The sequence below is a fragment of the Pelodiscus sinensis genome, chromosome 22 (assembly GCF_052426305.1).
Source record: "Pelodiscus sinensis isolate ZL-2025 chromosome 22, ASM5242630v1, whole genome shotgun sequence".
NCBI classification, from domain to species: Eukaryota; Metazoa; Chordata; order Testudines; family Trionychidae; genus Pelodiscus; species Pelodiscus sinensis.
This window is the reverse complement of record NC_143073.1, coordinates 20,127,196-20,149,652: the sequence shown is the minus strand read 5'-3', so window position 1 is coordinate 20,149,652 and position 22,457 is coordinate 20,127,196. Positions and strand designations below refer to the sequence as shown.

Here is a 22,457-nt window from a genome sequence, read left to right as displayed (position 1 = left end):
TTACAATAATTTCCCTTGGAGACATAGTCACATTTTCTGCTGGGCTACGTCTACACTGGCCCCTTTTCCGAAAGGGGCATGGTAATTTCAGAGATCGTAATAGGGAAATCCGCGGGGGATTTTAATATCCCCCGCGGCATTTAAATAAAAATGTCCGCCGCTTTTTTCCGGCTTTTAGAAAAGCCGGAAAAGAGCGTCTACACTGGCCCCGATCCTCCGGAAAAAGCGCCCTTTTCCGGAGGATCTTATTCCACCGTTGATACAGATGACATGGCTACAGTGGGGCCAGAAACACCCCAAGATTTAATAAACCACAAGTTGCCATCAGAAAAAAAAACTTGGTGGGGGGGCTAATGGGCTGGAAATAAAGCCAGTGGGAAGACCAGGACTACAGGTTGCTCTGGGCACTCACGGCAGAAGGAGGCCGTTCTCCAGGCTCTGATCCTGGCTCCGGCAGCTTGGCAGGCGGCCGCGTAGGCCTGCAGGCTCTGGCAGAGGGTCTCTCCCATCCCGTTGGCGGTGCACATGTCATGAAGACAGTTGCTGAAGTACCTGGCAGGGCTGATCGTTGAGTGGCAGTCTCTGAAGGGACCTGAGGTGGCTTTGATCAACCCACAGGAGCTCTCCGCCTGGTACGGCGCCGTCTGGGCTGCATCACACACGGGGCACCTGTCACCGCAGCCATCAGAGCACGTGGCACCCTCAACGGGCACCTTCCAGGCAGCGATAAATTCACTCAGACTTTGTGTGCTCGTTCCATTGGGCAGCAGGAAGTCGTCATTCTTGTCACCATTGAAATTGCCAGCCAGACCACACAGGTGTCCCCTGTAGGTGCTGGGAATGGACACTCGGAGGTAGGTGGCAGAGTCAAAAAAGACTCCCAGGCCAGCAGCAGACTGGAGAATGATGTTGTTCCCCTCCTGGTTGAGCCGAAGTTTCCCATCGTCTGTAGCCAGCGGGAGGGTGTAGAGCTCCCCGCCAACCTGTGCCAAGGAGAGACAAATTCACCCATCACTGGGGGGGGGGGACTCAGCAATGTCCTGGTGTTTTTACACACGCGCGCGCGCACTCTCTTGGGGATATCCTTCACCAAAAATATTACAAATCTGCAAAACTTTGCCAGTGTTATTTGTCAATAAATAGCTAAATGTGGAGGCTCCACAGTGCCTGTGCGGAGGTAGGAGATCACTCTGCCTGCCCCGTACATGGACTCAGTGTTAAAGTTGTGCCTGATGCTGACACAGCATAAGGACCAGGACTGCCCCAGAAACACCCCGGGGCCCTGCCCCTCTGTGCCAAGCACACTAGGTGTAGGCAGGCAGGAGCAGACCTGCAGGATCCAAGTGTGAAGGGGCTTAGTAAAGGAAGATCCAGGTAGGAGTGATAGGATTCTGGGTGGGGCAATTTGGGTGCAGGGTGGCTTGGCGGGGGGTGCAGGGGAGAACTAGATGAACAAGGTCTTGTGGGGGTGTTTCTGGGGGTAGACAGAAAAGGTGCAGGTACTCGCTTGGCGGGGTTTGGATCCAGATGCTGGCTTCATAGGGTTCAGTGGGGTGGGTGTCTGGGTGCAGGAGGCTAGTCAGGGTGAACCAGATGCATGTGGGATTGTGGCTGATTCGGGTGGGGTCTGGGTGCAGGAAGGCAGCCTGGGCGGAGGGGTGAAAATGAGATGCAGGGGGTGGGGCTGAGTGCAGGGGTCACTGGATGCGGAAGGTGAGGCTTGCTGGGGTTTGGATTCAGGTGAGGGGGGTCAGTGTGGGGTTCTGGGCGCATGGAATGAAGCTCCACAGGGTATAAAGTGCGCTGGGTGCACAGGGCTTGGGCAGATGGGGGAGTAGTTCCCTGTACAGTGACCTCTCTCCCCCATGGCTGAGGAGACAGGGGACAGGAAGGGGGGTAGGGCGTACACTCTGTGGTCACTCCTTGCAGGGGGAGAGGAAGTCCCACCCTTCACTACCCAGCCAGGATCAGTAGCTGAGCCTGGCACAGGTAGGAGCTAGTGGCCCCTTCCCCATCTCCGCACTGATTTATTACTCTGAAGGGGCCTGAAGCGATGCACAAGCACTAGTAGGGAGCAGCACACGACCGCTCTTGCAGCTTGCCTTTGCTTCTTGATTTGCAAGTCATTTTTCCTGTGGGGAAGCAAAGAAATCTGCAAGGGACATGAATTTGACACATCCACAGGGGTGCAGAATTCCCCCAGGAGTCACACATGCATATGAGCACACGCACACACACACACACAGAGAAGCGTGCACACACAAATATCGGGGTCACAGGTGTTCACTAGATTTCAAGGAGACTAATCTCAAGCAGGGACTTACCGCCACTTTCCACTTTCTCCCCCTTTTCAGGGTGACGGTGTAGCCATGAACAGAGACCACCACCGCCCTTGTCCGAGCCACGCGGCCATTGCCAGTGCTGTCATTCTCCACCACCATGGAGAATTCGGCCAGCCGGGGATCACTGCTGCACACCTTTGTTAAAGTGTAAGCACACGAGCCCTGGACATCAAAGGCCCGTCCATCAAAGGAGACGTAATGAGGGTCACCAGATACTTCGCAGGTTCCGTACTCCATGGCGTGGCAGCCCAGGACTCCGTTCTCCACCCTGCACTCCTCACTGGCTCTGCACGAGGCCTCCTGGCACTCGACAACCCCGCTGTCTTGGCACCGGCACCGCTCCCGGCAGGAGGGGTTGGGGTAGAACTCCTCTCCCCTCCGGTAGTACCTGCCGTGGTGCACGCAGCCGCACTGCGCGACGGGGACACACTGATCTCCGCTGAGGATGAACCCAGCATCGCAGAAACACCCTTCAGCACAGGGCTCCTCACACCTGTCCGGACCCAAGGGGCTGTGGCAGGTGGCAGGGCAGCCGCTCCCACAGAGCTCGTAGTGAGAGTTGCGGGGGCAGGTGGGGCCTGCAGGAAACAGGATTGAACATGCAGATCTGTCAGCTCCAAAAAGTTTGGGAAAAGAAGCAGTGGCTCCAGCTCTGGGAGGGAAGGGGGGTCTTGCTGGTTAGAGCAGGGGGTTGGGAGCCAGGACTTCCGGGTTGTTTCTCCAGCTCTGGCAGGGAAGTGGGATCTAGCTGGTTAGTGACGGAGGTTTGGGGTCACCCTGCCTGGGCTCTCTTCCCAGCTCTTGGAGCAGAGTCTGATAGAGCAGAGTGCAGTCAATAATAACCATATCAGTTTCCAGACAAAACATGCACATGGAGTCAAGGCTGAGAATACACAGCAGTAATTTAGGGTAAGAAGTGTTACAGAGGTGCTGCAATGATCCTACTACCGGGCACTGTAACCTGAGTTAAAATTAAACCGAAAAGCAATCCAATGGGGGCATAGAAATGAATAACTAGATCTGTTCCCTGTGAGCTGAGCACTCAGGAGTCTACCCAGGTGGCATTCAAGTGCACCTGGCTGATTAGCAGAATGCCAATGTGTTTCTACTGGTAGTGCACATAGGCACGTGAAAAATTATTCCACCCATGGATGGGGGAAAAAAACTGCACATGGACAGAAAAGATTAGAGGGAACATCGACAACTAGGACAACCAAAGTATTTTAACCTGGCCACTTCACAACACCATGACTAGCCAGTTGTTGTCACGGCTGTGGTCTTGTATTAGACATATCTGATTTTGGAAGACAGTCAATGTTTTTTCTAACTCTGGGCAATTTTATGCCCCCAGCAAGAGTCTGAGATTCTGAATTTTGTCCCTTTTTGAAATAGTGCAAAAAGCTGAAAGCGTTGGCATTTTCAGAACCTGTTTTGATGGGGTCCCTTGAAAGATTCTGCTTTGATCATTTCAAAATGTTTCATTTAGATTCTGAACTTTAAAAAAGATTAAACATGTCTCAGTGTAAATCAACTAAGATTTCAGACACAAAAAATCATTTTGACTCAAGAAAATAAGAAAGTTTTGATTTTAAAATGTTAAAACAAGATGTTTTGATAATTTCAGCATTCTGTTTCTTTTCTTTGTCTCAGCTTGTTTGGGGTTTTTTAAATCAATTTTCTAGCAACCAAACTCTTTTTTGGAAAATTCTGGACTAGTTCTATTTTTCACCCTTCTTTTGACGCCATGAGGTAAAGGACTATCAGGAAGAAGATTTTGGTTTTATTGGACTTGGGTTAGCTCTCAACTCACGGCTGAAGGTTTAGATTTAGTCACAAGGTCAAACTGCCATATTGGCAAAAGAGATTAAAGCATTGAGCAAGTCTAAGAATTAAAAGACTTTCTTATAAATAAGTAAAAATTGTTAATTTCAAATTTGTTTTGGATGAAATAGTGTTGTTGTTTTCTCGTAAACCAAAAGCTTTCACAAAAAGTTCTGATTTTTTTTAAGTCTCCAGTTGTTTCATCAAAATTGAAAATGTTAAAAATGAAATGTTTGAATGCAGTCTAAGGAATAATGTCTGGCTCAAGGTCTTTTCCCCCCATTTGTTTTCATTTTTTCCATAGTCCACTTTTCCAAACTTCTTCCACTTTCAACAAATAGAAAAAATGGAATCTGTAACTTGTCAGGTACTGAAATTTTCAAAGTAATAAAAGGAGAAAAAAAGAAAAGTGGACAAGAGAAAAACAACTTGAATATTTTTTTGTTTTATTACCCCATAACAAAAAACAGACTGAAAAAAGGAGATCAAGGCTGTGTCTAGACTGCGGTTTTTTTCTGGAAAAAGGTACGCAAATTGCGAATCACAATTTGCATACTTTTTTCTGCTTCTTTTGTTAGAAGAGGCTTTTCCGACATTTGGCCTGTCTACATGGGGCCAAATGTCAGAAAAACCTCTTTTTTGGCACATTCCTATTTCATGAAGTAAGGTTTACAGAGATGCCAAAAAAATGTGTCTGCTCTTCTGAAAAAAATTTGGAAGAGCAGATACATTCATTGGATGCAGCAGAGTTTTAAAAACTCTGTAGTGTAGACATAGCCCAAAATAGAAGGAAAAATGGAATTTTGAAATGTCCAATGTGCTAATAAAAATCACAAAGAAAATGGGAAAAAACAGAGAATTGTTATGAGCCCTGCAAAATGCAAACAAACATGAATATATTTAGGCTAAATGTCCCCAGGCCTCCTGTTTTTCTGCCTATGACACTTGGGTGAGTAGTTCTGACAGCATTCAGGAGACAGTGCTGATACATGGCCTTGCTGGACGGTTTGTGAGTGTTAGAGCCCTGCAAACCAACAGTTATTTGCTTTATATCTGTGGGTAGCCATATCCATGGATGTGGCTGTGGATTTCTGTGGCTAATTTTTGGATCTGCACAGAGTTCTACTTACAGCAACATGTTCAGGAAGCGACACTTACTGCAGAAGGAGGCCGATCTCCACTGCCCTGTCGGGATGCCCCGGGCCTGGCAGGCCGTCACGTAGGCGCTGATCGCGCTGCACAGAGTGTCACGGTGACCCTTGTACTGGCAGGTGTCAAAGACGCAGTCGTCGAAGTAGGGGGCGGGGTCGACAGCCCCATGGCACTGACTGAACGGCCCGTCCCCTCTGGCGAGGACCCCGCAGTACTGCTCTTCCCTGTAGGTTTGTCTCTGAGCCTCGCTGCAGACTGAGCAGTCCCCGGTGCAGCTAGCCGAGCAGCCTGGGACCTCCCCCACCTTCCAGCTGTCGGCGAACTGAACCTCATCAGCTGTCCGAGTTCCATCCTTCATGGTCAGATCGTCACTGGGGTCCTGATTGGCATTGCCGCAGAGCCCGCAGACGGCGCCGGCGTAGCTGCTGGGTATGATGACCCTGGCGTAGCTGTACCAGTCGAAGCTCACTCTCAGGTCAAAGTCAGTCTTGATGAAACCATGGACGCCACTGATGTAGGCCTTGAATTTGTTCTGGTGGGAGAAGGGCAGGTCCACAAAGACACCATCCACCTGGAAAAGACACGGTGAGTCACTGGAGCATAGATGGAGCAGACAGCCTGGCTCCAGAAGTCAGCGTTACAGAAAACTCTGCACAGGGAGGGAGATGGGGATTGATCGTTCTCCATGTCCACTGAAGGTAGGATAGGACACAGTGGGCTTGAACTGCAACACAGGAGATTAGAGCTGGATATAGGAAAAAACTTTCTAACTTGAAGTTGAGCTAAGCTCTGGACCAGGCTTCCAAGGGAGGTCCTGGAGCCCCCTCATTGCAGGCACGACGCTGGCAGATCAGGTGCCAGCTCATGCCAAGGTCCCATGTTGGCATGTAGCTGGAATCAATCTGGCTCTCCAGAGCGTTGGTGTCGGTAATGAGGTATTAAGACTTTAAGGATCTGTTTAGTATCGAGGCTTTATTGACTGCTTGTCATTTGCTGCCTGCCTTAATCCCAGCCATCCAATCCGGATCCCATACTGCAAGGCAATATTTGCAGTGTGAGCCCCTATTATCGTGTAAACCGCCAGACATGAGAGAGAAACTAGCACCTGTGAATGCTGGTTTCCACCTGAAGGTGCAGCCAGCAGGAAGCACCGGGGAGGAAGGAGGCCACGTGGTTCGTGGCTTCTGCCCCCCGGAAGCACCAGGGAGGAGGGGGTCGAGTTGTGCCCACCCCATGGCACCAAAGAGGGGGAGAGAAGGAGGAGGCTAGCAGATGTGGGCGAAGGGGCATCAGGATGCAGCGTGATGTGAGCATGTCACTCTTCCATCCTGCAGGAAATTTTTGTATATATATATATATATAGAAAGAGAGAGAGAGAGAGAGAGAGAGAGAGAAATACTTCCACCCCAAATTTAATAATTTTCGTGCATGTCTCCCACTGAAAATGGATCATTTTTCAACCAAATATGTTTTTACATGAAATTCTTCATCTAGTACAAACTTTACTTGGGGAAGATGGAAACCCCCTGGATTATGTTTCCTGGATATAGACTGGGCAGCCAAATTTCAGCCCTACAAATGATCCCAATCAAGACTCTGCGTCCCTACCTGGATCTTGCGAGGATGCTCCTGGCTCAGGCTGATGGTCATGTTGTAAACCTCTAAGGTCACAGTTTTGGTGAAGGACACGGCCTTGTTGCCCCGATTGTTATTCTCCACCTTGACGTTGAACGGGGTGAGCGTGGGGTCCTGGGAGCAGAGAGCCGCGAACTGGTAGATGCAGGTGCCTTGGAAATCATACTTCTTTCCGTCGAAGGTGGTGTAGTGGGGGTCTCCAGTACCTATGCAGGTGGAGTACGTGGTTGCCTTGCAGCGGTAGGCACCATTCACCATGGCACATCTCTCACTGGCCTTGCAGCTGGTCTCCTGGCAAAGCACCATGCCCAGGCTGGGGTCACATCTGCACCGAGAGCGGCAGTTCTCATCGGCCCAGAACTCCTCGCTGGGTTGGTAGTAGTGGCCGTTGTAGTCGCAGCCACAGCTCCCCACGGGGACGCACTGCCCGGCGCTGAGGACGTAACCGGCGTTACACTGGCAGGTCTCCACGCAGGGCTCTGGGCAGGAGGAGGGGGCAGTTCGGTCGGAGCAGCTGGCTGGGCAGGCATCACCGCAGGCCTCGTAGTGGCTGTTCTCAGGGCAGGGCAGGGCTGGGAGGGGCACAGAGAGGGGGGAACTAAATAACCTGCCTAGAGCCAGTGAGAGCTACTGACAGATCCATGCATGTGAGCAGCCCCCAGTGCATTGTGCACCTTGCAGGATGCTGTATGGGCCACCAGGGATGGGCCAGGGAATGAATTCCCAGCTGCAGAAAAGGGAAGGCCGGGCACAGTATTCACTGCTCTAGTCTCTGCCTGTCTGCAGCCAGAGCGCTTGGCACTGGAGACCAGGCAGATCTCACAACTAAGGAGAAACAGATTTGGTGTAGGGAAGGGGCTCAGTAGAGGGAGCTAGGGCCACAGGAAACAGTTGTGATAGATTCAGTGGGGGGCAGGGCGTGGGGCAAGGAGCTCAGTAATGGGCACCATGCTGCAGGGATCCAGGCAGAGATTCAGCAGGAGGCGCTGTGCTGCAGGTGGTGGGGCTGAGTTGGGGCTCCATTCTGCAGGGGATGGGGCAGAGGGCTCAGTAGTGTGCAGAGTGCTGCAGGGAGTGGGGCAAGGTGGGGTAGGGGGTCCTGGGCTGTAGGGAGCAGGATGGGGGCTCAGCAGGTGGAGCTGGGCTGCATAGGGCTCAGCAGGGGGTGCTGTGTGTCAGGAAGCAGGTCAGAGGCTCAGCGGGGGCACTGGGCTACAAGGGCAGAGGGCTCAGTAGGGGGCACTGTGTGTCAGGGAGCAGGATAGGCTCAGCAGGGAGTACACCAGGTGGCAGGGTGGTGCCCAGCAGGGGGCGCTGGGCTTTAGAGAGCAGGGGACCTAGCAGGGGGTGCTAGTTTGCAGGGAATAGGGGGCCCAACAGGGGGTGCTGTGCTGCAGGGAGCAGGATGGGGGCCCAGTAAGGGGTGCTGGGAACAGGTTAGGAATTCAGCAGGGCTTGGGTGGGCTGCAGGGGCCAGAGGTCCAGCAGGAGGCACTGGGCCCCAGGTGGCAGGGCAGGGGGTCAACAGGGGGCGCTCTCCCCTCAGAACCAGTGCTGACCCCAACATCCCAGGAGCCTGCTTATTCCCCACTCTGACTCTCATCACTCCCACCCCCATGGACAGGTCTATTGCCTGCTGCAGCAACCAGCTGCCATGCTCACCGCAGCCAGAGGGCGTCCTCCAGTCATAGAGGGTCACCGCGTGCTCCCGGCAGGCGTGGGCGTAGGCCCCCAGCGCTTGGCACAGGGTGCCCTTGTCTCCCTCGTTGACACACATGTTGTTGAGGCAGCTGTAGAAGAACTTGTCTGGGCTCACTCGGGGGTGGCACTCTCTGAAGGGGCCTCCCGGCACTTTGCTGATCCCCCCGCAGTACCCCTCGCTCCCGTAGAGCTGCCTTTTGCTCTCCTCACACGCTGGGCATTCCCCACCGCAGGAATCCCAGCAGGAGTCCTCCACTCTCCAGCTTCCAACCCAGGCCTGGAAGGAAGAGGCTCTGGTGCCGTTGGAGAGCATCGCTTCATCCTCAGAGTCACCGTTGAAGTTCCCACACAGCCCACACATGCTCCCAAAATAGCTGCTGGAGAGCGTCACAATCACAGCCCAGTCGCTGTCGAACCACACCTGGAGCCCGAAGGCCGTTTGCAGGACGGGACGTCCCTCGCTGTGGGAGAGCTTGATTTTCCCTGCCTCCAGGATGACTGGCAGGCTGACACTCTTGTCATTTAACTAATGAAAGGGAAGGGGAAAGAAATGGAGCCGTTATTGCTCTTTCCACGACACCCACTCTCCCTGCCACTGTGAGCTCCCTGGGCCTTTGATCATAACGAGTCTCTGCCATAAATATCCCCAAAACCAAATGAGACAGAAAACAAGGGAAACTTCACTGCCAAAAACCTTTGGGTAAGATTGCCCAGTGCTTCCTTGCGCCCTTCCAGAGTCCAGACTGTGGCTAAACGTAAACATCTCAAAACCAGGAAACACAAAGTTAAAGCAATGGTCACTTGCGAATGAGAATGCCTAGTTCTTACATAAGGCGCTTTCATCAGTAGCGCTGCAGGTGCACAGTTCAGGAGTCCAGTATCACAACCGCCATTTTACAGAAGGGAAACCTGGATCGCAGAGCAGAGCAGTGACGTTCTTACTGTGCCAGCAGCAATGGCAGCAATAGCATGAAAGGCTTTTGAAGGCTCTAGCCACTAGGCAACACTTCTCTGCCGCAGGTATGCATGAAAATGTGACACTAGGACAGGCAAAATATGGAGACCAGCCCCATTGTTCTGGAACCTCCCTGCACAGAGCTTGGCCCCATCTCCAGCAAGATATACCGACAGTGGGAAAGGTACAGAGAAGGGAAACAGATGATTTGGGGACACCTTCTACACGAGGCAAGATTAAAGAAGACTGGGAATATTCAGCTCAGAAAAGAGACAACTAAGGGGATATGACAGAGGTGCACAAAACCCTGACCGGTGTGGAGAAAGTGAGTAAGGAAGTGCTGTTAACCCCTTCATATAACTCAAAGGCTGGCGATCACCTGATGGAATTTAGTGGGTTTAATGCAAATACGAGGAGGTACTTCTTCACACAACACAGTCAACCTGTGGAATCTTGCCCTCTAATCTGTTTTGTCCATGTGCGGAATAAATGTTTTATGTGCTCAAAGGCATATGTGAATATGCACTACCCATAGAAACACAAACCTTAGCTGTGGATGGTCTGCTAATCAGTCTGGAGAACACTAGTTGCCAAGGGATCATGTGAAGGCCAAAAGTATAACCAGGTTCACAAGAGAGTGTGATGAGTTTACAGAGGGCAGGTCCATCCATGGCTGCTGGCCATTTTGGTCAGGGATGCAGCCCTACACTCCAGTGTCTGTAACCCTTGAACTTCCAGAAGCGTCTGGCATTGGTCACTGTCAGAGATGCATCTGATGCAGTATGGCCAAATTGAAAGCCACTAGTGACTCGATTAACTATCCAGCCTCTAAGAAGCACATGAATTTTCAAGACAATTGGAGCATGCACGTGGATTCTAGAGTACTTTGAAACATTAGAGAGGGGACATTTCCAAATGTTTGGGAACTTTAATTGCACAAAAACATTTGATATTTTCAACTTCATCCTGATTTGCAATGACAACACACATTGAAACATGCAGGCTACGTCTAGACTGGCCCCTTCTCCGGAAGAGGCATGCTAATTTCTAATTTTGGAATAGGGAAATCCGCGGGGGATTTAAATATCCCCCGCGGGATTTAAATAAACATGTCCGTCGCTTTTTTTCCGGCTTGGGGAAAAGCCGGAAAAAAGCGTCTAGACTGTCGCGATCCTCCGGAATAAAGCCCTTTTCCGGAGGATCTCTTATTCCTACCTGAAGTGACCAATGCCTGAAGTGACCAATGCCTGAAGGTAGGAATAAGAGATCCTCCGGAAAAGGGCTTTATTCCGGAGGATCGCACCAGTCTAGATGCTTTTTTCCGGCTTTTCCCCAAGCCAGAAAAAAAGCGGTGGACATGTTTATTTAAATCCCGCGGGGGATATTTAAATATCCCCCGCGGATTTCCCTATTCCAAAGTTTTAAATTAGCATGCCTCTTCCGGAGAAGGGGCCAGTCTAGACGTAGCCGCAGACTTTCCTCAGGGGACTGGAATGTCTCCTCTTCCACAGGTTTTCACTCCCCTACAGTTCACCTGGAGGGCTCCTTACAGAGCAACACTGTAGAATGGGGAATCACTGGGATGGGTTCTCTCGGGAGGTGGTGGAATCTCCATCCCTAGAGGTTTTCAAGTCCTGGCTTGACACAGCCCTGGCTGGGATGAGTTAGTTGTGGTTGGTCTTACTTTGAGCAGGGGATTGGACTAAATTACCTCACAAGGTCTCTACCAACTCTAGGATTCTATGTAGATTGGGATGAACTTTTCAGTTTGGTGGTGGCTGCAAAAAATTAAAAGAAAAAGTGGTTCCGAATTTGAATTTTGGGGAAATTCCAAGGTCCATTTGGGACCCACTCCAGAGGTAGGATTTGAACACGGGTCTTTTGTTTCCTAGCTGAGTACCCTAAAGAGTGGGATAAAAACTGGCAATGCAGCAACTCCTTTCGCCATTGGCTAAAAGCATCTGAGTCAAATTCACAACTAGTCTTGAAGTGACTGAAACTGCCTTTTTTGTCAAATAAAGTGTATAAGGGTATGTCTACACTACCCTCCTAGTTCGAACTAGCGGGGTAATGTATGCATACCGCACTTGCTAATGAAGCCCGGGATTTGAATTTCCCGGGCTTCATTAGCATAAGCGGGGAGCCGCCATTTTTAAATCCCCGCTGCTTCGAACCCCGTGTAGCGCGGCTACACGGGGCTCGAACTAGGTAGTTCGGACTAGGGTGCCTATTCCGAACTACCGGTACACCTCGTTTCACGAGGAGTAACGGTAGTTCGGAATAGGACCCTAGTCCGAACTACCTAGTTCGAGCCCCGTGTAGCCGTGCTACATGGGGTTCGAAGCAGCGGGGATTTAAAAATGGCGGCTCCCCGCTTATGCTAATGAAGCCCGGGAAATTCAAATCCCGGGCTTCATTAGCAAGTGCGGTATGCATACATTACCCCGCTAGTTCGAACTAGCGGGGTAGTGTAGACATACCCTAAATGTGTCCAGCTCTAATTGTAAATAGAAAAGTGACTAGAATAAAACAACTCACCCTGACTTCTCCATTCTCACCCTTGTAGATGGAAATGTTGTAGCCATAGGCATGGATGGTGGTCACGCCAATGCTAGGACTGGCCTGTTTCTCTATGGAGGTGCTGTTCTCCTCGATGCTGAAGGGCTCCAGGGTGGGGTCATGGCCACAGTACTTGGCGATGGTGTAGGTGCAGGTGTCTTGGACGCCCACGGTCAGGCCATCAAAGGAGTAGTACTGGGAGGCCAGGGACCCCTGGCAGGTTCCCATGTAGTTATGGAAACATATTGCCTGGCCGTCCTTAATCCTGCATGATTCCTTCTCCCGGCAGCTCAGCGCTCTGCAGGGATCTGAAAAAAAACACAATCACCCCCAAGGGATTGTGCTGGGGAGCGAGGCCTGGCCCAGCCCAGAGTTTCACAGGAGGGGCTGCCGTAACAGGTGTTAGGTGAATGTGGAGTCAAAAGGGTGGATGTTAAATAGTGATCTTGCTCCCCGCCTGGTTTTTAGTTTAGACAGGCTGAATGTCAGAGAAAGCACAAGCTGACAGCCCCCCACTCCTCCTCCTGGAAATCTTGAAGATAAGGGGCTAATTGAGCAAGGGGTCACCATTGTAACCAAGGGAAGAAAGGGAGGGGAAGGTGCAAAGAGGAGACACAAAGTCTGCAAGAAAGTGATCATGGCCAGGAGTAACCCAGCTTTTAACCCCTCCACTGGGTGCAAAACAGGGGCCTCATTTTGTATGTATAGAAGCTTCAGGGGGTAGCCGAGTTAGTCTGTTACAGAAAAAAAACAACAAATGGTCTGGTAGCACTTTATAGACTAACAAAACATGTAGATGGGATCCATGAGCTTTCATGGGCACAGCTCACTTCTTCAGATAACTAGAGAAGTGAGCTGTGCCCATGAAAGCTCATGATCCCATCTACATGTTTTGTTAGTCTATAAAGTGCTACCAGCCCATTTGTTGTTTTGTATGTATAATTGGGATTATTTTTTCCAATGGGTGTTACTTTACATTTACCAACAATAAATTTCATCTGAAATTTTGTTGCCCAATCACTTAATTTGGTGAGATCTTTTTGAAGCTCTTCACAGTCTGCTTTGGTCTTAGCTATCACGAGCAGTTCAGTATCATCTGCAAAATTTGCCACCTCACTGTTTACCCCTTTCTTCAGAACATTTATAAATAAGTTGAATAGTATTGGTCCCAGTATGGACCTTTGGGGGACACCACTAGTTACATTTCCCCATTCTCAAAAATGACCATTTATTCCTACCCTTTTCCCCCTGTCTTAACCAGTTATCAATTCACAGGAGGATCTTCCCTCTTATTCCATGACAATTTAAGAGCCTTTGATGAGGGACCTTGTCAAAGGTTTTCTGGAAATCTAAGTACACTATAGCCACTGGATTCCCCTTGTTCACATTTGTTTGTCCCCCTCAAAGAACTCTAGTAGATTAGTAAGGCATGATTTCCCTTTCCAGAAGCCATGCTGACTTTTCCCCAACAAATTATGTTCATCTATGTATCTGACAATTTTATTCTTTACTATAGTTTTAACTAAGTTGCCCGGTATTGCCGTTAAATGTACTAGTCTGTAATTGCCACGATTGCCTCCAGAGCCCCTTTAAAATGTTGGAGTCATGTTAGCTATCTTCCGGTCATTAGCTACAGATGCTGACTTAAAAGATAAGTTACAAACCATAGTTAATAGTTTCGCAACTTCCATTTGAGTTCTTTCAGAACTCTCGGGCGAATGCCATCTGGTCCCAATGACTTGTTACTCTTCAGTTTATCAGTTTGTTCCAAAACCTCCTCTAATGACACCTCAAACTGAAACAATTCCTGAGATTTGTCACCTAAAAAGAATGGCTCAGGTTTGGGAATCTCCCCAATATCCTCAGCTGAGAAGACCAAAGCAAATAATTGATTTGGTTTCTCTGCAATGGCTTTATAATCTCTGAGTGCTCCTTTAGCATCTCGATTGTCCAGTAGTCCCACTGGTAGCTTCTGAAGTACTTAAAACGTATTTTACTATTTTTTAGTTTTTGTTTAGCTGCTCTTCAAACTCCATTTTGGCTTTTCTTATTATACTAGCCAATTAGCCTGTCATAAGACGGGATTTTCCTCCCTCCCCCTCTCCCTCTTCCCCCTCCCCCTCCCTCTTCCCTTCCCCCGTGCTCGGCTGAGTGTTGACTGCTCAGCTGGGCTGCCGCGAGGGAGGGGGGTGGGGCGGTGACATACAAGGCCAGGAGGGCGGGGCCGTGTACGTCACCGCCCCGCCCCTCCTCCCCCGCGGTGGCCCGGGGGAGGGACGCAGCACTCAGCTAAGCGCCACGGTGGGGGGAAAGGGGGGAGCGGTGACATACATGGTGATGCATGGGGAGCGCGGACCCCAAATGGCTGCTTGCCGCCGCTTGCTCCCCCACCACGGCCCAGCTGAGCTGCACAGCACTCAGCCGAGCTGCCACGGAGGGAGGGGAAGAGGGTGGGGCGGTGACATACATGGCCAGGGGGCGGGGCCGAGTACGTCAGCATTACAGACTCACAGACATTGGGCTACTATATATATGATTTTTACACTTAATTTGACAGAGTTTATGCTCCTTTCCATTTTCCTCACTAGGATTTAACTTCCACTTTTTAAACGATGCCTTTTTACCTCTCATGCCTTCTTCTACTTGTTTGGTAAGCCACAGTGGCATTTTTTTGGTTCTCTTACTGTGTTTTTTAATTTGGGGTATTCATTTAAATTGGGCCCCTATTATGGTGTTTTTGAGAAGTTTCCATGCAGCTTGCAGAGATTTTACTTTTGGCACCGTACCTTTTAATTTTTGTTTAACTAACCTCCTTATTTTTGTGTAGCTCCCCTTTCTGAAATTAATTGCCACAGTGTTGGCCTGCTGAGGTGTTTTTCCTACCATAGGAATGTTACATTTTATTACATTATGGTCACTACTTCCAAGTGGTCTAGTTATATTTACCTCTTGGACGAGATACTGTGCTCCACTTAGACTAAATTGAAAATAGCCTCTCCCATTGTGGGCTCCAGAACCAGCTGCTCCAAGGAGCAGTCATTTACGGTATCAAGAAATTTTATCTCTGCATCCTGTGCTGAGGTGACGTGTACCCAGTCAACTATTACTGAGTTTTTTATTTTGATAACCTTTCTAATCTCCCTTAGCATTTCATTGCCACTATCACTGTCCTCGCCAGGTGATCGGTAATATATCCCTACTGCTATATTCTTATTATTAGAGCATGAAATTACTATCCATAGAGATTCTATGGAATATTTTGGTTCATTTAAGATTTTTACTTCGATTCTACATTTTCTTTTGCGTATAGTGCCACACCTTCACCAGTACGACCTGTTCTGTCCCTCTGATGTATTTTGTACCCTGATGTGACCATTTAGTCTAGTTGAAACCAGCAGGTGCCCCAAACCCCATTCTGCAGGGGAAGTCAATCCCTCCCCACACGCCCTGAGTCTCTGCTATTTTTTCCCGACCCCAAATCTGGTGGCCAATCAGACCCTGAGCAAATGCTGGACACCTGGAGATACATTTGCTGTATTAACTCAGGGCATGTCTACACAGCAGGACAAAAATCAATCTAAGCTATGCAACTTGAGCTATGTCAATTGCGTAGCTGAAGTTGAAATAGCTTAATTCGTCTTTTGGTGCTGTCTACACACTAGGAAGTTGAAGGAAGATCACTCTTCCCCCAACTTCCCTTACACCGGGTGAAAAGAGGTTTCCAGGAGTCAGAGTAAGAAGTTAGTTACTTCAAAGTTATTTTGAAATACTGGGCTTGCTGTGCAGACACACTCTCTGTTATTTTGGAATAACATCAAAACAATGCTGCCGTGTTGACATAGCAAATCTCTCTCACAGCCAGTGATGGGACAATCGATGAGGAGAGCACTGAGGCTATCAGCAGCTGCCAATGGCCAACATGCCATTGTAACAGCTTTATCCCACCTCCATAAATGTACCAAGTTCCGTCTTAAACAAGTTCAGGCTTTCCCCGCTGCTCCCCTTGGGAGGCTGTTCCAGAACTACACTACTCTGAGGGTTAGAAACCTTCATCTAATGCCTGCCCTAACCTTATTCATGGCCAGGTTCTATCCATTTGTTCTTGTGCCAACACTGGGCCTTAAATGACTCCTCTCCCACCATGGTGTGTATCTCTCTGTCGTGTTCACAGAGAACAATCCTGAGGCTGACTCAAGGGAAAGAAGAAAGGTGCTAAGCAGAGGGGTGAGGATTCACAACACTGTACTCACTGCTGGCACAAATGGCTGGGGAGCCAAACGCCTTTTGGTTTCCAATCCCGACGCTCAGCAGGCCAAAGGGGGAGCTGGCATGCTCCATGCTATGGGCCTGGGACCCTTTGCCCAGGCTGTATTCTGCCCAGGAGTATTCCGTGCCTAGAAGTGGCTTCCACAGGACGTTGTGCAGTGGTCTCTTATCAATGGTTACCCCTGCAGACTCGGATGTCTTGGCAATGATCAGTGCGTAGTTCTCAAAGTCGTCGAACCCGTAGATGTGATAGGACTGGCAGTAGCTTGAGATGGCCGGGATGGCCATGAAGAATGGATCGTATCTGATGTTTCCTTTGGTCCCGCCATTGGAGAAGAACATGAGTTGGACCCTGGCATTAGCAGAGAAGAACAAGGCAGTGGAGCCAGGGATTCCATACAACATAACCTGCTCAGCTGTCAGCGCTCTGCTGATCTTGCTCCTCCCAGATTGAACTTCCACCTGAGTTGTTTGGGAGGTGGCGACGTAGAGGAAATCATGCTGCCTTTCAGAGGACAATGAGGGCACAATGAAGCTGGTCCCCCAGCTGGAGACAGGCAGGAGCTGCTCAGACACATGGTCGCACTGGGTGGCTCTTGTCACACAGGTGTGTCCAACGTAGACAGCCACAGGCTTCTGGGAAACAATTCTGGTGCCAGATACATCCACTGGGCTCTGCAACTGGGCAGCCTGATGCTCCTCCAGCTTGATGGTGAGTTTGCTCCCTCTAGCGTGTGTCTTTCCTTGGAAAATGACAGCCCCTTTTAGGTAGACCTCAACTGTGGTGGGGCCCTCCCAGGCCACAATGGCAAACTCTCTATAGCGATCAGTGCCCACTGTCGGCGTGATGACGTAATACTCTGTTCCCAGGCTGTGCACCGGGTAGACTGGGGTGGTGTCAGCTGAGTTGGATTTGGAATTGAACGAAAGGACAGAGATGTCACTATCAGCCCGGACAACAACCGTGTTGTCGAAGACTGTGGACCCTGTCATCTCAGCATAGGGTGGGATCTTCACCGTTACAGTCTGGCCAGCACTCGCCTGGACAGACTTCCTGAGTGCTGGCTTCTTCATGGAGATGGTGATCAATGTGGCTGGGTCATAGGCTGTGATGAGCAGCCGGAAGTCGCTGCTGAGCGTGGGCTGTAAGTCGTTCTGCATGAAGGCCGTGATGAATTCTCTTCCAAGAAGGCTTGGAGGGGAAGACCCTGGAATCTCTCCAGACGCTACAGGGAGAGGAAGGTTAAACATGCCTGGAGAAACAGGTAGAAGAGAAGACAACTGCTGTTAGAGGAGTCACGTTACCAGCCATGGACCCTGGCACTAGGCACTGTGCAATCAGTACAAAAAGGTGAGGTTATGAACTATGTCTAAGACAAGTGATCACAGATGGACACAGACAGATGGGGGAACACAAGGCAGCAACCAGTGAGACAGCAGCGCTCAGCATGGTGAGTTGTCAGATGAACCAGCGGTGTAACCACTGTCCCGTTTTTTGTAGTCCTCGTGTCAAAGGAGAGTTTTGAGGAGGACTGGAAGGTGGAGAATGAGGCGGCTTTGTGAGGGCTGGGGCGGAAGAGGGGGGCACTGTTGCTGACTGTACAGGCAGCGAGGTGAAAGGAACAAAAGGGCTTGTTTGGAAGTTGGTCCGGGAGCCTAACACACGCGTGATGAGACGGATTGTTGTCATTTGCTATCTGTTATTGCTGAGTCTTAGGACAAAAGAAAAATAAGGGCCCTGGACAGGGGCTCAGGTGCTCCAATTCAGCTTGGATCAACACTGACTGCAAGGGAAATGCAACCCCAGATAAGTCCCCCACCCTGCTCCGAGAAGCACAATGACTCCTACAGAGAACCCCCTCACTTCTTGCAGCCCAGTGCCACTCCTGAGCTCCCACCCCACTCCCTGAGCCCCTGCCTGCTGCCCAAAGCACAACTCCTTCTGCTGAGCCCCCTCCACAGTCCCTGCCATCCAGCGCCCCCTGCTGAGCCCCTGGCCCACTCTTCACAGGTCAGCACCCTCCACTGACTCCACTCAGTGCTGCCTGTGGCCCCGCGCCCCGTGAGCATTCCATCCTGCTCCCTGCCATATGATAACCCCGTCAGGGCTCCTGGTTTCTGTCCCAGATCAGGGATGGGAAGGGGGACAAAGTCCTCGGCATTACCCATAGTTAGGTGCTGAACTTCACATGCTGTGAAGAAAGAGGATCACTCACCCCACAGCACGAGCATCCTGGCCCACAGGAGCAGCTTGGCTTTTCTGAGGTCCATGGCTCAGCACGTGGTTCAGCGTCTGGAAGATACATCTGGAATTAATGGTGATCACGTAGCGTGCTGCACGGAAACAGCCCTGGGCCGAGATTCCTGCTGTGGCCCTGGAGGCTGGAAAGAAGTGTCCACCCGTAGTCTGGAGTTTTTTTCGCAGACTTAGGCTATGTCTACACTACAGACTTCTTGTGCAAGCGCGTGTCCACACTGCCAAAGCTCATAAAAAAGCAATGCACTTTCCCAGAAGACAGCATCCAGACTCTGTAGTGTAGACCTAGCCTTAGCTGCCTCTTACAGAGCCAGTGTTGCTTGCTGGGCAGTATGCGGGGCGAAGGGGCATGGGTCCTAGGTTCTATCCCTGCCACTGGTCAGGTGACTTTGGGTATGTCATGCCCTGCCTTGGTCTTCCCATCTCTACAAGGGGGATAGTAATACTGTCCCCCTTGGTAAAGTGCTTTGAGATCCAATAGTGAACAGATGTCAGCTTGCAAATTACATGGCCTTCCATTAGCAAAGCACATCACAATCTCCATGCTACTTACGCTGGGGGTACAGGGAAGTGCTGGGGTCCCCAGCACACAGGGAAAGTACGGCACAGACAGAGGAAGTGATGTTCTCTAGAGTCAACTAGCAATGCAGCCTGGATGAAAACCCAACTGTCCAGTGTCCCAGGCCAGGGGTCCAGATCACTGCCCATGTCTGAGCAATGGACAGCAAATGAAATGGAAAGGGAATAAATACAAGAGTGATTCAAGAGGAATGTTTTCCCCTTAAGGTACAATCAGCCTGTGGAACACACTGCCACATGACCTCATAGGGCAAAACACTGCACAGGCTTGCCAAAGGTTTAGACACGTCTCTTGATAATAATCCCTTTAGCTCATGCTGGGTAGGAATGGGGCCTCGCAGTCCAGGACACCAGCCAGCCTCTCATAACACAGCAGGGGTGTAGTGAGTGGGCGGCAGTTGTCGCTGGGCACCACACTAGGGGGGTGCCAATTTAGTCCTGCTCCATTCCCCCTGTAATCCCTCAGCTTGCCTGTTCCTCCTCTGCCCACCACTGCTGGCTGGAGTCTCCTCCGTGCCTCTCTGCCCCCAGCCCGACCCTCCTCCATCTCTGCCCACGGGTTAGTGTGTGCAGGGACCTGGCCTCAAACTGGAGGGGGCAGGGGAAAATGTGCTATAACCCTAACTCCCCCCCCCCCCGGTTTGATCTCAGCCGTGTGCCAGGTTTGGGGCCCTGCTGCGTGGCGGGGGAGGGGAGGCGCAAATTTTGCTTTTGCCCCCGGGGCACATAACCCCCTGGCTACACCTCTGACAGGAGGGAACGTCCTCCCTAAGCAGGTCAGTTTCTGAAGCCCAGTTCCTGAAGCCCAGGTGCTGCTTTGCTCAAGATCAGCAGTTGGATGGATTAGTTACAATCAGCCTCTCAGCAAACAGCAGCAGCTGCTGAGCCAGAAAAGGACCCGGCCGGCTCACTCACCTCCAGCCCCTCTGGCTGAGCCAAGATGCAGCAGCTTGGGGAGATGCTCACTTTGTTCTTCTCCTTCTGTCTGTAGCTCTGCTTCTGCTGCCCCTTTATATAGGGACCGTGTGCCAAACCCGTGTGATGAAGAACTGACTGGGGAAGATTTCATTGGCTCCATCCGGACTGGAGTTTCGCCATCCCACACTGACTGGACCCAAATGGGAAGTGAAAGGAGCAACCTCGCCTCTCATTCAGAAAGGCTTTGGCTGACTCATGTTTGGCCATTAACCGGGAGGTGGGTGTGTGGAGGCTGTGGGGAGTGAGGTGGCAATGGGTTTGTTGACTTTTTTCTGGCCACTGCCACCACACAAGCCATGCCAGCAATTTGATCATTAATAAGCCTCTTGCAGAGGATAAGTTAGTTAATGGGTTTGTGATGTTCTTGTAGCCATGTTGGTTCTAGCCCATTGAAGACAATATAGGCAAGGGGATATCTTTTATTGGATCCACCTCTGTTGGTGCAAGAGACAAGCTTTCGAGCTCTCATCCAGCTCTTGAGGTCTGCGACAGCTTGTCTCTTGCACCAACAGTGATGGGTCCAATAAAAGATATGACCTCACCTACCTTGCCTCTCATTTTGGGGGTACCAGGACCCAGACCACATTAATTAGCCCGGCGGTGGCCAAGCTTGTGATTTTCAAATGGACTTACGGAGCTTCCTAGTTTCCTAGATTGAAAACAAGTGAGGAGGTTAGTGGCCAGGAAAAGAAGCAAGGAATTTGCTAACAAGCTAGTCAGAATTTCAGGAATTTGCTCAGGGAACAAGTCAGGATTCCCCTTGCATTTTCAGGGAAAACTGGGTGCGGTTTATCGTCGGGATGGCACAAAGCCAGGACTGTCTGAAGGTTACTTGCCAAAAGGGAATGAAAACAGATGCTGTCCCTAGGGAAAAGCTGAGTCATAGAAACAATAGTAACAGATTTTTAAACATCAGAAAAACAAATGAAAGCAAAGTGGGAAAAGTGGAAAGAAAGAAAAAATAGGGATGGGGAAATAAAAAACACCGAAGTAACAAACAATGAAATAATGATGTTGCAAGAAAGCTGATAGATGATACATTGCTTCTCGCAGCACCGAAGGACTGTCTAGAGCAATGTTTCCCAACGGGTGCTCTGAGGAACCCTGGGGTTCTGCGAAGCGAAAGTAGGGGTTCCACGAAGAGCTGGCACTCCCCTGCCCCTTCTGAAAGATTGAGAGATGGCTAGCTTGTTTCCCGTTCCTCCCTGGCAACGCAGAGGCGTCAGGAGGCAAGGGCAGAGGGAACAGTTGCTCCTAGACAGCACATTAGGGGGGTGCCAGACAGGGGTGACTCCATGTGACCCACAGCGGGAAGGAAAGCACTTCCCCTCCCCAAAAGAGCCGGCATGCACTGCCTGAACAGCTGGGGCTGCGGCACCTGGCAACTTAGTTCCGTCGCCTTTCTGTGTGTGGAGGGGGAGGTCAGGAGACCTGGGGCTGCGCAGCTCTGACTGTGCAGGCAGCGTGCTCTGCCCTGGGACTCACTGTGCCTTCCCTGCTCTGCAGGACAGCATCGTGGAAGTAAGTTGCTGGAGTGCAAGAGCCCCTGCTGCTCAGGCAGCACACACGCCAGCTGTTTGGGGAGGGGAAGTACAGTTGCAGGTGTTGCAGGATTGCCAGGTACTGGTCCCAGCTGCCCCTTATCCTGCCCACACCAGCACTATCCCCAGCACCCAGCAGCACCCTCTCCCTGGCCCCAGCACCCACTAGCACCCTGTCCCCTGCCTGCACCAGCAAAGCTGGGACCACATTAGTGAGGCTTGGGGGGGGGGGGGGTTTGTATCTCACTTGTGTAGTCCCAACTGACTTTTCTGTGGGTCAGTGACTCAAAACAGGTTCCTCGCCTGTTTAGCAAAGACAATGCTAAAACCTTTTGAGTCTGACATAATATTTTATTTAAAAATGAAGCCTGGCCAACATGCCCTCAATTAAGGCCAATCCCCATCTCACTGCAGCATCATAACACTCCTGCACCACCTGACCCCAAATCTGAGCCTATCATACACTGGACCCCCCTGTCCTGAGCCTCTTACATCCCCAAACTCCTGCATCCCCACATCCTCAGTCTTCTGCCACAACACCATCCACACATGGCAAATCCGTGTCCTGAGCCAGAGCTGGCCCAAGGTACGGGCGAGGCGGGCTCGTGCCCGGGGCGCCACATTGTAGGGGGCACCGTGTGGGGCTGCCAGGCCAGGCGGGAGAGGTACCG

General features: G+C 50.8%; 1 protein-coding gene across 2 annotated transcripts in view; it reads right to left on the bottom strand.

Annotated features, from left to right (window-relative positions):
• The window catches only part of LOC102449441 (IgGFc-binding protein-like), a 29,960-nt gene extending 9,640 nt beyond the window's left edge, over nucleotides 1-20,320 (bottom strand). For both annotated transcript variants that reach the window (XM_075907490.2, XM_075907489.2), the window contains exons 1-9: nucleotides 20,183-20,320; nucleotides 18,648-18,724; nucleotides 16,416-17,684; nucleotides 12,145-12,473; nucleotides 8,613-9,177; nucleotides 6,924-7,522; nucleotides 5,322-5,886; nucleotides 2,325-2,920; nucleotides 413-983 (exon numbers count right to left, since the gene is read on the bottom strand). In XM_075907490.2, the coding sequence (XP_075763605.2) occupies nucleotides 413-983; nucleotides 2,325-2,920; nucleotides 5,322-5,886; nucleotides 6,924-7,522; nucleotides 8,613-9,177; nucleotides 12,145-12,473; nucleotides 16,416-17,684; nucleotides 18,648-18,702 (4,549 nt within the window). In that variant the 5' untranslated portion in view covers nucleotides 18,703-18,724; nucleotides 20,183-20,320. The remainder of the gene's footprint in view (nucleotides 1-412; nucleotides 984-2,324; nucleotides 2,921-5,321; nucleotides 5,887-6,923; nucleotides 7,523-8,612; nucleotides 9,178-12,144; nucleotides 12,474-16,415; nucleotides 17,685-18,647; nucleotides 18,725-20,182) is intronic.
• Between the last annotated feature and the right edge of the window lie 2,137 nt (nucleotides 20,321-22,457).